The sequence below is a fragment of the Coregonus lavaretus genome (genome assembly GCF_964263955.1).
Source record: "Coregonus lavaretus genome assembly, chromosome: 3".
NCBI lineage: Eukaryota > Metazoa > Chordata > Actinopteri > Salmoniformes > Salmonidae > Coregonus > Coregonus lavaretus.
In genome coordinates this window covers 64810398-64827366 of record NC_139990.1, presented here as the reverse complement: position 1 = coordinate 64827366, position 16969 = coordinate 64810398, and the positions used below count along the sequence as shown (strand labels likewise).

Below are 16969 nucleotides of genomic sequence, written 5' to 3'. Positions count from 1 at the left end.
GCAATATGTGAGTCTGAGAGCAGTTCGAATTGGTGCTACAGCACTGGCTAGCAGGAAGCACGGCTGTTGTTTGCGTGTGCTAGCGGGCCGGGGCTAGCAGATGGCTCTTCGTGGTCGTCGCAACGGGAAGCCTGTTGAAACCACAGACGATTACGTCGGCAGACCAGTCGTGATGGCGGGGGGGCTCCGTGTCAACTCTAGGAGGTCCCTTCCGGTTGACAGAGAGGTAGATAGCCGGGAGATGGGCCTGACTCGAGGCTAGCTCAAGGCTGATTAGCCAACAACATCATCCATTTGGTTGCAGCTAGCTAGTTGCGATGATCCGGAATTAAAGGTCCAGTGATTCTGGCAGAAAAACTGATATGTTCTGGGTCGATAACGCGCTGTGCAGACAGTGCAGACTGGCCGATAATAGTCCAGGCTAGAGCTGGCTGGTAGGTAGTGCAGGCCACGGACAATGGTGAAAAACCGCTAATGGTGGCTAATAGCAAGTAGCTAGTTAGCTGGCTACTCCCGTCTGGTAGACAGAGAGGTAGATAGCCGGGATATGGGCCTGGCTCGAGGCTAGCTCAAGGTTAACTGGTGGGTGCTTGCGTCGGGGGCAGTGGTGATTAGCCAACAGCAACATCCATTCGGTTGCGGCTAGCTAGTTGCGATCTGGTGTTAATGTCCAGTGATTCAGTTATTCCGGCAGAAAATCCGATGTTCTGGGTGAAAACCGCTAACGGTGGCTAATAGCAAGTAGCTAGTTAGCTGGCTAGCTAGTTTCAACTGGAGATTCTAGATAAAAGGTAAGTCAATAATAGAATCCGTTCCACATTGAGTGAGGCGGGTTGCAGGAAAGTATATTTAGTAGAAGGATGAAAAGTGTGATAAGGAAATATGTACGAAAAATACAACAACAAAAAAATATAAAAAACAGGCTATTTACACGGACACACACATAGTACATGACCGCACTGCTACTCCATCTTGGTGACGCACTAGTCTAGTTTCCTCTCCACTTCAACATAATTTGTGGTAATCTGTCCTTTAGACAGCATACAGTAATCTCCTTCTAGAATTATTACTGACAAGCCCATAAGCACCACAGTGCAGTATTACATAACACGTTTTCCATTTTACATATTAGGAGGTATGCTCATAAGCCGCTACCTGGATGTCTGAATATCATCCCCAGGCCTCAGTGCTCCAGTGGGGATGTCACCAGACTGCCTCTGAGCTTCGAAGTCTCCTTGAGTCTCTCAACTGTTGTGCAATACACAGGGATTAGATCAAATCTGATTAAATCCAGCTTGGTGGCGTTGTTTTCTCTTGCCAAAAGGCAGCCTTTGTAGTAAATCTCGAGGTGATCCGCACTTGACTCTAGGGGTTAGTGTTCATATCATGTCATTTTATAACAAAAACATTCCCATGTAGGTGGATGAGTAAATAAACTTGGTCCTCCCGAGTGGCGCAGTGGTCTAAGGCACTGCATTGCAGTGCTAGCTGTGCCACTAGAGATCCTGGTTCGAATCCAGGCTCTGTCGTAGCCGGCCGCGACCGGGAGACCCTTGGGGCGGCGCACAATTGGCCCAGCGTCGTCCAGGGTAGGGGAGGGAATGGCCGGCAGGGATGTAGCTCAGTTGGTAGAGCATGGCATTTGTAATGCCAGGGTTGTGGGTTCGATTCCAGTATAAAAAAATTAAAATGTATGCACTCACTAACTGTAAGTCGCTCTGGATAAGAGCGTCTGCTAAATGACTAAAATGTAAATGTAATTCAAACGACTCATCCACGACTTTTTTAAAGCATGCACATTCCCCCCAAAACACATTGGATATATTACATAATGTAGGCTAGCCTGGCCCATAGGACCTTGGCATAAATTGATGTTTTACAAGTCAAATTAGGGATGGATTGAAATTTACAAAATGGTTACCTGGAGGGAAATGGGGGAGGGTCATGCTTTTTCAATTTCAGTCAATGGGAGGGTTTAGTAGTTTTTAAATCTAGTCCAGGGGAGGGTCATGTAATTTGTAATTGATGAAATTTCTATATTTCTAGAATGTTTTAATTTGTTGCTTATTAGGCTATATATCGATGCAGCTACTACTCATCTCTGATTCTCCACTGGGCGTGCAATATCAAGTGCGCCTATAGGCTATTTAGTGTGGTCTCAATCAAATGATCCATAGCCTATAGGCTACGAAGTGCTGGCTCGGAGAAGCAGAGTAAAGTTGTATTTCTAAGATAGCTGCTGGGATGGTGTCAATATAACTAAGCTGCATTACACACTGCAATGGGATATTCCAACCCTGAGCCCCAGCCTGCTCTCCTCTTGCTGATCAAAAACTTTTTTGTGTGCTGCCTAACCAATGGCTGTGCTGTGTAGGCCTACGGTGGCAGTTCAGGAGGAGAGTCAAAGGCTTCCTCCAAAAAGTATTTTGGATTAGGCCTAGTCCAAAAAATGCACTCTTGCGCACGGACTAGCCTATGTTCTGTTCAGTTTGAGAAGGAGAGCGCGAAGATGAGGACCGAGGGTCAACTTTGATAGCTTGCTACTACTATAATTTATTTTATTATAAACAGTAAGCCAGATTCGAGTAATTTACATGGTGGTGGTGAAACTTGAAGCAGCAGCCCCGGCACAATCAATCGGAAATTGACAGCTCATGGTGCTGAAAGTATGCAAATTCGAGTAGGCATAATTCATTTCAACAGTCTTCATTTCAATTATACTACTAACAAGAGGGCTTTGTGTTGGAGCCTATTCCTTCCTATTTAAGACATAAGGAGGTAGGCATACCTGTTTGACAGACACAATTAGGCTTAAGGCTGCTACAGTGGGGAGAACAAGTATTTGATACACTGACGATTTTGCAGGTTTTCCTACTTACAAAGCATGTAGAGGTCTGTAATTTATACCATAGGTACACTTCAACTGTGAGAGACGGAATCTAAAACAAAAATCCAGAAAATCACATTGTATGATTTTTAAGTAATTAATTTGCATTTTATTGCATGACATAAGTATTTGATACATCAGAAAAGCAGAACTTAATATTTGGTACAGAAACCTTTGTTTGCAATTACAGAGAGCATACGTTTCCTGTAGGTCTTGACCAGGTTTGCACATACAGACCTTCTCCAGATCCTTCAGGTTTCGGGGCTGTCGCTGGGCAATACAGACTTTCAGCTCCCTCCAAAGATTTTCTATTGGGTTCAGGTCTGGAGACTGGCTAGGCCACTCCAGGACCTTGAGATGCTTCTTACGGAGCCACTCCTTAGTTGCCCTGGCTGTGTGTTTCGGGTCGTTGTCATGCTGGAAGACCCAGCCACGACCCATCTTCAATGCTCTTACTGAGACAAGGAGGTTGTTGGCCAAGATCTCGCGATACATGGCCCCATCCATCCTCCCCTCAATACGGTGCAGTCGTCCTGTCCCCTTTGCAGAAAAGCATCCCCAAAGAATGATGTTTCCACCTCCATGCTTCACGGTTGGGATGGTGTTCTTGGGGTTGTACTCATCCTTCTTCTTCCTCCAAACACGGCGAGTGGAGTTTACCCAAAAAGCTCTATTTTTGTCTCATCAGACCACATTCCTCCTCTGGATCATCCAGATGGTCATTGGCAAACTTCAGACGGGCCTGGACATGCGCTGGCTTGAGCAGGGGGACCTTACGTGCGCTGCAGCATTTTAATCCATGACGGCGTAGTGTGTTACTAATGGTTTTCTTTGAGACTGTGGTCCCAGCTCTCTTCAGGTCATTGACCAGGTCCTGCCGTGTAGTTCTGGGCTGATCCCTCACCTTCCTCATGATCATTGATGCCCCACGAGGTGAGATCTTGCATGGAGCCCCAGACCGAGGGTGATTGACCATCATCTTGAACTTCTTCCATTTTCTAATAATTGCACCAACAGTTGTTGCCTTCTCACCAAGCTGCTTGCCTATTGTCCTGTAGCCCATCCCAGCCTTGTGCAGCTCTACAATTTTATCCCTGATGTCCTTACACAGCTCTCTGGTCTTGGCCATTGTGGAGAGGTTGGAGTCTGTTTGATTGAGTGTGTGGACAGGTGTCTTTTATACAGGTAACGAGTTCAAATAGGTGCAGTTAATACAGGTAATGAGTGGAGAACAGGAGGGCTTCTTAAAGAAACACTAACAGGTCTGTGAGAGCCGGAATTCTTACTGGTTGGTAGGTGATCAAATACTTATGTCATGCAATAAAATGCAAATTAATTACTTAAAAATCATACAATGTGATTTTCTGGATTTTTGTTTTAGATTCCATCTCTCACAGTTGAAGTGTACCTATGATAAAAATTACAGACCTCTACATGCTTTGTAAGTAGGAAAACCTGCAAAATCGGCAGTGTATCAAATTCTTGTTCTCCCCACTGTATATCCATAGATTTCTCAGTCAATTCCTCCACCCACCATGCATTCTTTAAATATCCTACCCCGTGTCAGTGAAGGGCTGTTAAGTTAAAACCAACACTCATATTGAGGGGGTATGAGAGGGTATGCCACAGGCCTACCTTTTATTAAAGAAAATGGCAAAAAGCACAGGTCTACCCCTTGTTAGCTTAAGATTTTGAGGAAATTAAAATGGATTGTATAAAGTGATCTATAACAGTGCTTTGGTCCGCAATGCTTTATGCTAGAAACAAGCTGTAAAATACCCATGAAAGCAGTGACTCCGATGCACATTAAGTGGCTGAGCTACAACCTTCTATAGCCGAGGAGACAAAACATAGACTTTGCTTGGGTAATCTAATTATGTCACTATCAATTGATTAAGCTGTTCACTATGTACAATAGAAGATGTTTAAACCCAGACAGCTTTTAGGGAAACACTTCTGACCATCTCTCATTGGGTTAAGCCACGGATGAAGAGTAGCCAGCAGTTAAAGCTTGCATTTGTATGCGTCGGTAGGCCTACTCTGTCTGGGGTGGAAAGGTAGGCCTAACTTTTAAAAAGAACCATTCTCAGATTCCTAATTATTTGCAAACAGGGACAGCTTCGTTGCAAACCACACACTGATTTGGCATTAAGAGAAATATGATAAGCTGAACACATAGGATATCGCGCTGTCCATTCTTAGCCTGTAATGTGTGTGGTATTAAAAAATATTATGTAGAATTGTATGATATTTTTATAAAAGGCAATTTTTCTCAGACCTGCAAATACGATGATAGATTCATGCAATGCTTTTACTATAAAGGAGATATTTCCACCCCTACTGTTGTCCACGGTGGTCTGCGAACCCACAACCTTCTGGCCCACAGCCCTGTGCGCTATTTAAAAAATAATTTGTTGCCATGTAATGCTATGGTCTGTCCTAGCGTGAGAGTAAACGGTAGACATGTTCTCCGCTATCCACTTTGTTTTAATGATTATTTTGGGTATAGGGGATGGTCACTTGTTTTTTTTTTTTTGTTTTACAAACGTTCAGGGAGGGATTAGGTCAAATATATTTTGCTGAAGGGAGGGCCATCCATTTTCATTTCAGAGAGGTCTGATATTCTCCATGTAACCCTTATTATATATAATGTTCACTCCCTTACCTGCATGTTTTCTCTGAGGTCGGTGGCTTCCCTCAGTGGCAGTATGGCTGTCTTGAAGATGTCGTCCACAGCCTTGATGACCAGCACCCTCATGGTGGCGTACTCCCGACTTCTCTTGCCCTTGCGCACAGACAGCCCCCTCTTGTGAGGCTTGCCCCCGCCCCTACGGTTGGTAATGGCCACATGGACAAACAGCCAGGCGTGGGGAAGGACTTCCCCTGTTAGCGATTGTAACGGTATGTGCCGGAATCCCGGCTGAAGACACTCGAAGGGGATTGTGTACTGGCCGATGAACTCGTCGCCAATATAGTCATCATCCAGCACCACGAAGCGTACCATGGCCAGCTCAGGTAGGTTTATCTGAAACTCAAAGCTTTCGTCAAACAGTGGGTTCTCCCCATTCTGATTGACAGTTTTAGTCCTTTGCTCTGCACAATCAGCAGGTATGCCATGGATCTCCACATAGACGTAAGGGTCAACAACATCTCCTTTGGAGCCTGAGCCTTTGGGTTTGGGGAAGTTTTGTCCACTTATGATTTTTATGTGCAAGAGCTGAGGAGACACGCCAGGCACTGAGTCTTTAGTGTTGGCACTGAAATATGACACCTGCTCCCTCATTATGGCTGGTCGCAGCACATAACCACAGTTCCCATTCTGACGGAACCAGCCGATGTTTAGGTCCATCATCAGGCCGGGGGTCTGGTAGTTCATTGCCACGATCTGGCAACCACACTTCCAGAAGTCCTGAGGGTTCATGTTACTGGAGTCGATCCGCATTGGGCTGGGGTAGACTCTCGCTAATAATTTCTTGTTGTAGTTAACAAAGTCGCCTGGGAAGTCACTGGCACAGCGACTGGCAAAGACCTCGTTGAACGAGCAAAGTTCCCAGTGCCTCTGGCTTTGGAAAGCTGTTGGGAAGTCTTTGAACTCAATCGATTTACACAACGTTACCAGGTCAGAGAGGTCCTTGGACAGCTGGAACCTTTTCCGTGGAATGCTCTGTTGTTCGTCGGCTTCAATGTTCATTCTTTGGGACATCTCAGCCCCCTCATCCTCATCTGTCACTTCGCCCTCCGAGCTAGTGCAGGTCGTGCCCAGCTTCTTCCCCTTCAGCAGGATCTTACACTTGAGGTCAAAGGGTGAGGGCAGGTAGCTGTCCTCAGGTGAGGGTGGATCAATGTGAATCTTATCCCCAATAATCTTTTTCAAGTGCTGAAACATGACCCTCTGCTGCTTTAAGGAGCAGTGGTTCTCCAGACACAATATCAGGGGAAAGTCAGATGCAACAAAGGCATATTTGTTGATGACGTCACAGACACTGCGGAAGACTATCTGCGAGGTCATTGTGTGGCCAGTGTAAATGACAGGCTCATTATCTGGTCCATCCCAGACATCTAGTTCTACACTACGACAGCCCATCTTGAGGGCACGGATGTACCCTGTAATGTCAGAGGGGCCTCTAAACTGATCCTCGATCAGGTATGTGTTGTGGGAAGCGTTGATGTAATAGTGGGACAAGGGCTGGTTCATGTCCTGACACACTGTTTTTTGTTCAGGGTCAAAGATGTGGCACTCTGGCGACATTAGATAATTGGTAAACCCATCAAGGGAGAGCCAGCCCTTGAGCTGCCCCTCTTTGGAAGGTTCATAGCTCTGAATGACCTCCAGACTGGTGTCTTCACTTACTTGTGCCATACCCTGCTCAGCCTCCAGAAACATAGTTAAATCCTTGGTATCTAGAAATTCCTTGTTGCTAGAGAACTGGACAAGGAGGAAATAAATTTCTGGTCTTGTGCAAAGGTCATGAAAGACTTCAATGAACTCCTCCTTAGTCACATCACATCCCACCTTATCTTTAGATTTGTGAAACTCCTTGAACTTGAGTTCAATCTTAACGTTTTTGAGTCCAGGGTTTAGGTTTTTAATTAGCTGCACGGCAGCACATAGACTGATGTGCTTGCTGTTGTTAGCATCAGCCTGCTCAAAAAGGTCACCGAGCCAGGAGGAGCGCATGTTGTTCTGGTTGCTCTCAATCATATTCAGGGTGTGTTTCCCATAGGATATCAGGTATCTAAGCCCGGTCACCCATATGTTGGCCACATCGGCAGAGTTTGCAACCAAGTCCAAAGACTCATAGTTCTCCCTATAGATGATTGAGAAGGCACAGTCCTCTGATATCTGATCATATATTCCGTTGGTCCTAAAAGTTTCTGTGTTTTTCCCTGTCCGCACGTCTTTGATGGCCTTGACATCAATTTTGGCTTTCTCTGACTCTTTTTTGGAGGGTTCCCACCTTAGAGACTGCATGTCGGCGTCCAGGAGGAAGTAGCGGTGGTAAACGCGGGAGTTGGAGCGCACCTTCTTCAGTTCAGAGCCATCCACCATGGTGTTGATGCAGTCGCTCGCACTGCTGATCTTCTTCTCAGTGGGCATGCTGCTGAACGAAACCGTCTTCTTCCTCTCTTTGCGCTGCCTCGATCCATCCTGAGGAAGAGAAGAAAAGCAAAAACCTGAATACCTGATCTGTAAACCGAGCAGGAAGCAAAATATTTGATTTATTAGATAGGCCAAGTGAAAAAGTGGGAGTATTCCTGACTCTGTATGACTAAGCAAAGAGGAGGATTTACTAGATTCATGTCTATAAAACAGTATTTTACCTCTCAGGCTTAAGGCCAAAGGAACTATGTATTAATTAATTAAGCACAGTTATGATTTATTAGTTTCAGATGACAAAAAAACACTGTTGTCATTTCTTAAAATAGCCAGAAGGAGCTTTGTGAAAACATTTGATGTAGAATATCATGTTCAAATATTGGGCATAATGCAGTGGTATGACAGCCTGCTAATTCTCTTTGTTCATGCTGCTGCTGGTGATGGCTGGCCTTTATGGTCTAGAGGCACATCAATGTTTCCTTTTAAGCCCTACCTCTCAGAGCCCAGAGGGAGAGAACTATCAAACTAAACTTGGCTCAATAAAGTAAATAATTACAAAATGTATGTGAAATGCATGCAGTTCAATTCTTGACTCTGAGGAAGCAAGTCACACTCAGATCGAAGAGGAAGCGGACAGTATATGGGATATAATGAGTTGGGATTAGGCAGTCGTGATAGAAATTTGAAATTATCACTATACGAATAGTATCATGAATTTTTGTCAGATATCCGGATATTCTAAATACATGTGTATGTTTTTAACCTGAGCAATGCTGCTGCGCGAGGGAGAGAGGCTCAAACTAAATTTTATTGGTCGTGTACACAGATTTGCAGATGTTATCGTAGGTGCAGCGAAATGCTTGTGTTTCTTGCTCCAACAGTGCAGTAATACCTAGCAATAAAAATAAAATAAAAACACAATCCAGAAAAATAAAGAAATATCAGAACGAGCAATATCAGAGATCGGAATATTACAGACAGGTGAGAAGAGAGAAAGAAAGAGAGAGGCATCTCGGTTACAGCAAAGACTAGCTAACTTGTAGCAGCCACAATGTTATTTATCATCCATATAACAGTGCCCGTCTTGACTGGAGTAGCCTAGAGAAGCTATAGCTAGCTAGGCTAAATGCTGCACTTTCTCCCCAACCCCATTCAAATAAAACAATAGCCTACCTGTTGGTTGCTCGTTGTTGCCTACTCCTTCTCATTTTGCTAACTTTTAATTCCATAATTGTATTCCATCTTGTATTGAATTGGTGAACTCTCACTCCACTTGCTACATATTGAGCCCCTTTGCCACTTTGACTGACCAACATAAACAACAAAGCTACACACGATACGTGAAGGCTACCGGTCAGCTACCTGTCTTTTTATGGGGCGCAGGCAGCACAACATTTTAAGATGAATTACATCCTCTTAGGAATATTGCCAAGCTATCTTAGTGTCTATAGGCTGTGGAGAGATTAAAATAACTTTAGCAAAGCTCTAAAATCAGCTGAGAGAGAACATCATTTTTTTTTAAGGGGCATGTTTCAGTGGGTCAATTAATGCATTCATAATTAATCATTTCTCACTCTAATATACAGTATCTAATGCTGCACATATCATTCTTAGTATATCTTGTTTAAATGTATCCGGTGTATATACGTATAGATTGCATTTGGATTACTGTTACAGTGCTATTCGGGTTCGTTCCGACATTTGTTTATTTCATGTGTTTGTTTTTTGGTGGATTATTTGACATTTTACTGCATTGTTAGGAGCTAGTAACATAAGCATTTCACTGCACCCACTATAACATCTGCTAAACTGTGTACGCATCCAATGAACTGATTTGATTTGCTGAGACGCTAACAAAGAGGTCAAAGTAAAGTTGAGAGCAGCATACCATATATGGTACGTCACATGATGTGAAAAACAATGGTTGTTGACATATCTTTTGTGTATACGTCTTTCCTGACTCCCCCCTTCTATCTGAGAACTGAGGACAGTTACCTTGAAGGAACTCCTTGAACAATTGTGCGGCTCGACTTAAGGTGCCTGTCACAGTGCATTATGGGTGAACAACAATGAGTCCCCCCTAAAAAGGATATAGCCCACACAGATCTAGTAGTCTATGTTGGCCACGTGCGTGACATTTCCCAAGTTGTCCATGTCATTGTTGTGTTCCAGCACCTTTATTTTCAACCTTTCCACATTCATCCAGATTCAAGCTGAACTAAATAAAACATGAATTCTGCATCAATTGACTAGCATCAGATAAAGTCTTCAATGCACGCTGAAGGTGCCTGATTTATGAATGAATAGATTCCATTTGCTGATGAAAAGATTCATGACATTACTAAGAGGTTCCAATTTGTTTTCACCCAATACTTTTGTATGCCATTTTTTTAAAGGTCTAGTTGGAAGTTGAAAATGGGCATTCAACATACATAGACAAGCGTGTAGCTGGTTTTCATGTAAGTTGTTTACACTGAAATCAACAGCATGCATATGGTGCTTTAGATGTGGGGAAGCCTTTAGCATTCATCGTCCTGCAACCAATGCACTGCCACCCCTGATCGAATGGCCTGCGACGTTCAATGTCCCAAGACCTGCCATGTGATCTTGCCCGAGCTTGTGTGCACTTACTGAGAGTAATGGCTCCCATGAAAGTCTATGTGCTTCACCCCCAGGGCAAAGTCCATTGAACATTTATTATCTTCGGTTCAAGAAAAATCTGACTTCCCTTTTTGTAGAGTATCTAGTTTTGTCAAGCCTGATCTTAAATAGAAGAGTTGAATTTTATATCAACATTAACTGCTGAATATTCAAGTTTTCCATTGACTATGAACAACACCAAATATATACGGAACAAAAAATATGTAAAGTGTTGGTCCCATGTTTCATGAGCTAAAATAAAAGATCCCAGAAATTTCCCATAAGCACAAAAAGCTCATTTCTCTCAGATTTTGTGCACAAATTTGTTTACATCCTTGTTAGTAAGCATTTCTCCTTTGCCAAGATAATCCATCCTCCTGCCAGGTGTGGCATATCAAGAAGCTGATTACACAGATGCAGTTTTGTCACACAATGCCACAGATGTCTCAAGTTTTGAGGGAGTGTGCAATTGGCATGCTGAAATATTGTCCAAAACTGCATTAGATAGAAACAAACTCATCCACACCTACAGTTGAAGTCGGAAGTTTACATACACTTATGTTGGAGTCATTAAAACTCGTTTTTCAACTCGTTTTTCAACAAACTATAGTTTTGGCAAGTAGGTTAGGACATCTACTTTGTGCATGACACAAGTAATTTTTCCAACAATTGTTTACAGACAGATTACTTCACTTATAATTCACTGTATCACAATTCCAGTGGTTCAGAAGTTTACATACACTAAGTTGACTGTGCCTTTAAACAGCTTGGAAAATTCCAGAAAAAGATGTGATGGCTTTAGAAGCTTCTGACAGGCTAATTTACATAATTTGAGTCAATTGGAGGTGTACCTCTGGATGTATTTCAAGGCCTACCTTCAAACTCAGTGCCTCTTTGCTTGACGTCATGGGAAAATCAAAAGAAATCAGCCAAGACCTCAGAAAAAAGATTGTAGACCTCCACAAGTCTGGTTCATTCTTCAGAGCAATTTCCAAACGCCTGAAGGTACCACGTTCATCTGTACAAACAATAGTACGCAAGTATAAACACCATGGGACCACGCAGCCGTCGTACCGCTCAGGAAGGAGACGCGTTCTGTCTCCTATAGACGTACGTACTTTGGTGCGAAAAGTGCAAATCAATCCCAGAACAACAGCAAAATGACCTTGTTAAGATGCTGGAGGAAACAGGTACAAAAGTATCTATATCCACAGTAAAACGAGTCCTATATCGACATAACCTGAAAGGCCGCTCAGCAAGGAAGAAGCCACTGCTCCAAAACCGCCATAAAAATGCCAGACTACGGTTTGCAACTGCACATGGGGACAAAGATTGTACTTTTTGGAGAAATGTCCTCTGGTCTGATTAAACAAAAATAGAACTGTTTGGCCATAATGACCATTGTTATGTTTGGAGGAAAAAGGGGGTACCTTGCAAGCCGAAGAACACACAGGGGTGGCAGCATCATGCTGTGGGGGTGCTTTGATGCAGGAGGGACTGGTGCACTTCACAAAATAGATGGCATCATGAGGAAGGAAAATTATGTGGATATATTGAAGAAACATCTCAAGACATCAGTCAGGAAGTTAAAGCTTGGCATCTGGGTCTTCCAAATGGACAATGACCCCAAGCATACTTCCAAAGTTGTGGCAAAATGGCTTATGGACAACAAGGTCAAGGTATTGGAGTGGCCATCACAAAGCACTGACCCCAATCCTATAGAACATTTGTGGGGAGAACTGAAAAAGCGTGTGCGAGCAAGGAGGCCTACAAACCTGACTCAGTTACTCCAGCTCTGTCAGGAGGAATGGGCCAAAATTCACCCAACTTATTGTGGGAAGCTTGTGGAAGGCTACCCGAAACGTTTGACCCAAGTTAAACAATTTAAAGGCAATGCTACCAAATACTAATGAGTGTATGTAAACTTCTGACCCACTGGGAATGTTATGAAAGAAATAAAAGCTGAAATAAATCATTCTCTCTACTATTATTCTGACATTTCACATTCTTAAAATAAAGTGGTGATCCTAACTGACCTAAGACAGGGAATTTTTACTAAGATTAAATGTCAGGAATTGTGAAAAACTGAGTTTAAATGTATTTGGCTAAGGTGTATGTAAACTTCCGACTTCAACTGTAAGTGTATGCTGTGGCTAAGGAAAAAAAATCTATACAGTAGATTATCGCAATATTATCTTTGCCAATTTTATATATTGATACTGTGACTCCAGGAATTGATTTGTAATGTTAGCTATAGCTAGTCAGGTGTACCTGCCCCAAAAATCTGGTATTTATCATCCTATAGCTAGTTCTCCATCTTTTTCATTGTTTTTAATGGTGAGCCAACATGTTTTGAGTACTTTTTACCTCACATGGCTTTCTCTTGTCCTCTGCAGCAGACATATAGTGAGCAATGTGTTTGGAAGATCAAACCACAATTAAATCACAGTATCGAATCCCAACACATAATTGTGATACATAGAATCGCAATACATATCGTATCGGCAGCTAAGTATCGTGATAATATCGAATCATGAGGTACCTGGCAATTCCCAGCCCTAGCTAGGGGAAACTTTGTCTCTACATGAACAAACTCTATAAAACATTACTAATGTCTTCAATTCTTTTGACATTTCCAGGAAATTAAGGACATCTTTTAAAAAGGAAAAGTGGTCATTTTTGCTCTTGGCAACTTGGATCATACTCGTACATCACACCTTTACATCTCCTGTAAAATCTTAAAAGTCAAGCTTATCAGCTGTCAAAACTGTGTGGATTTTCTTTGTTAGATTTAGCCTGGTCTACAAATGCAGGTAAAAGTCTCAACCATGACATTCTTCAGGGTTTAGCGGCATGAAGCCATGAAAACTGTATTCCTTGAAGCCATGCCATTCCAGAGACACATTAAATCTCTTGTATCAACACGTCACATCTGGTGACAGGACTCTGGTCATGTTGATCTAACACTTTCTCTCCCTTGCTCTGTGGTGTAATTGAAGGGAAGGCAGGCTTTAAACGGTTACTAATCCACCTCAGGGCCCCCACCACTTCATTTCTTACCCCCTGCAGAACCTAACCAGAGTTTCACATACAGTGCCTTCGGAAAGTATTCAGACCCCTTGACTTTTTCCAAATTTTGTTCCGTTACAGCCTTATTCTAAAATGGATTTTAAAAAATTACATCCTCAGCAATCTACACACAATACCCCATAAAGACAAAGCGAATAGGTTTTTAGAAATGTTTGCAAAAAAAAACTAATACCTTATTTACATAAGTATTCAGACCCTTTGTTATGAGACTCAAAATTGAGCTCAGGTGCATCCTGTTTCCATTGATCATCCTTGAGATGTTTCTACAACTTGATTGGAGTCCACCAGTGGTAATTTTAAATTGATTGGACATGATTTGGAAAGGCACACACCTGTCTATATAAGGTCCCACAGTTGACAGTGCAAGCCATGAGGTCGAAGGAATTGTCCGTAGAGCTCAGAGACAGGATTGTGTCGAGGCACAGATCTGGGGAAGGGTACCAAAAACTGTCTGCAGAATTGAAGGTCCCCAAGAACACGGTGGCTTCCATCAATCTTAAATGGAAGAAGTTTGGAATCACCAAGACTCTTCCTAGAGCTGGCCGCCCGGCCGAACTGAGAAATCGGGGGAGAAGGGCCTAGGTCAGGGAGGTGACCAAAAACCTGATGGTCACTCTGACAGAGCTCTAGAGTTCCTCTGTGGAGATGGGAGAACCTTCCAGAAGGACAACTATCTCTGCAGCACTCCACCAATCAGGCCATTATGGTAGAGTGGCCAGACGGAAGGCACTCCTCAGTAAAAGGCACATGACAGCCCACTTGGAGTTTTCCAAAAGGCACCTAAAGACTCTCAGAACATGAGAAACAAGATTCTCTGGTCTGATGAAACCAAGATTGAACTCTTTGGCCTGAATGTCAAGCGTCACGTCTGGAGGAAACCTGGCACCATACCTACGGTGAAGCAATGGTGGTGGCAGCATCATGCTGAGAGGTCCTCATCTGACTCACTCTGTTGCGTGTTGGACATTTTGTGGAATCCAAATAGGTCATAATTTGCAGATGCCAACCTCACCAGTGTATGAGAAATTATATTACAATTCTCCCTCTATTTCCAGATACTGGTTTACTGATTTCCTTTGGAAATGTATAGGCCTAATACATAGGCATGTCAGATAATATGCAGGGGTCAATTTAAAAGGCAATATCTGAAATCAAGTAGGCCTAGTAGATATTATTCTGCAAAGGTCTACACTTGGAGTTCCTGTCATTTTGTACATACAGTGGGGGAAAAAAGTATTTAGTCAGCCACCAATTGTGCAAGTTCTCCCACTTAAAAAGATGAGAGAGGCCTGTAATTTTCATCATAGGTACACGTCAACTATGACGGACAAATTGAGAAGAAAAAAAATCCAGAAAATCACATTGTAGGATTTTTTATGAATTTATTTGCAAATTATGGTGGAAAATAAGTATTTGGTCACCTACAAACAAGCAAGATTTCTGGCTCTCACAGACCTGTAACTTCTTCTTTAAGAGGCTCCTCTGTCCTCCACTCGTTACCTGTATTAATGGCACCTGTTTGAACTTGTTATCAGTATAAAAGACACCTGTCCACAACCTCAAACAGTCACACTCCAAACTCCACTATGGCCAAGACCAAAGAGCTGTCAAAGGACACCAGAAACAAAATTGTAGACCTGCACCAGGCTGGGAAGACTGAATCTGCAATAGGTAAGCAGCTTGGTTTGAAGAAATCAACTGTGGGAGCAATTATTAGGAAATGGAAGACATACAAGACCACTGATAATCTCCCTCGATCTGGGGCTCCACGCAAGATCTCACCCCGTGGGGTCAAAATGATCACAAGAACGGTGAGCAAAAATCCCAGAACCACACGGGGGGACCTAGTGAATGACCTGCAGAGAGCTGGGACCAAAGTAACAAAGCCTACCATCAGTAACACACTACGCCGCCAGGGACTCAAATCCTGCAGTGCTGACGTGTCCCCCTGCTTAAGCCAGTACATGTCCAGGCCCGTCTGAAGTTTGTTAGAGTGCATTTGGATGATCCAGAAGAGGATTGGGAGAATGTCATATGGTCAGATGAAACCAAAATTCAACTTTTTGGTAAAAACTCAACTCGTCGTGTTTGGAGGACAAAGAATGCTGAGTTGCATCCAAAGAGCACCATACCTACTGTGAAGCATGGGGGTCGAAACATCATGCTTTGGGGCTGTTTTTCTGCAAAGGGACCAGGACGACTGATCCGTGTAAAGGAAATAATGAATGGGGCCATGTATCGTGAGATTTTGAGTGAAAACCTCCTTTCATCAGCAAGGGCATTGAAGATGAAACGTGGCTGGGTCTTTCAGCATGACAATGATCCCAAACACACCGCCCGGGCAACGAAGGAGTGGCTTCGTAAGAAGCATTTCAAGGTCCTGGAGTGGCCTAGCCAGTCTCCAGATCTCAACCCCATAGAAAATCTTTGGAGGGAGTTGAAAGTCTGTGTTGCCCAGCGACAGCCCCAAAACATCACTGCTCTAGAGGAGATCTGCATGGAGGAATGGGCCAAAATACCAGCAACAGTGTGTGAAAACCTTGTGAAGACTTACAGAAAATGTTTCACCTGTGTCATTGCCAACAAAGGGTATATAACAAAGTATTGAGAAACTTTTGTTATTGACCAAATACTTATTTTCCACCATAATTTGCAAATAAATTCATTAAAAATCCTACAATGTGATTTTCTGGAAATTTCTTTCTCATTTTGTCTGTCATAGTTGACGTGTACCTATGATGAAAATTACAGGCCTCTCTCATCTTTTTAAGTGGGAGTACTTGCACAATTGGTGGCTGACTAAATACTTTTTTTCCCCACTGTAGATATTGATTGGGTATTTCTGGGAAAAGTGAAACCACAGAGACATGTTCGATAAATGTAATAACATATGCCTAGCTAAACCTGTGCAGGGCTTAGTGGCATGGGTAGATTTGGAGAGCATTTGTCTCCCTGCATTACATTTGAGTGTGTTCGGCTGCCAAAAACTCCCATAGGATTCTGAATCCCCTAATAGACTGAAACCCCCTTTACTGGTTCAATGAGCAGTACAGGACTGTCTGTACATCTGAAGAATGCACAGGGGACCTATTACAGTCCAGAGCCAGTGCATTGTATAAAGCATTACACAAGAGACCAACCACGACTGCTGCATAATGTGATCAATGATCATCAATATTAGTCTACATCCATGCTAGGCTAAATACTATAGAATCATCAACACTGATATTTGACTTTTCAAAACGCTTTAATCA

At 43.0% G+C, this 16969-nt stretch overlaps 1 protein-coding gene across 1 annotated transcript in view; it reads right to left on the bottom strand.

Moving 5' to 3' along the window:
* LOC311126941 (inactive phospholipase C-like protein 2) overlaps positions 1-16969 on the bottom strand; it is a 55388-nt gene that overhangs the window by 21294 nt on the left and 17125 nt on the right. Inside the window, exon 3 of the mRNA XM_084158658.1 lies at positions 5553-8036. Coding sequence (XP_084014784.1) covers positions 5553-8036 — 2484 coding nt within the window. The remainder of the gene's footprint in view (positions 1-5552; positions 8037-16969) is intronic.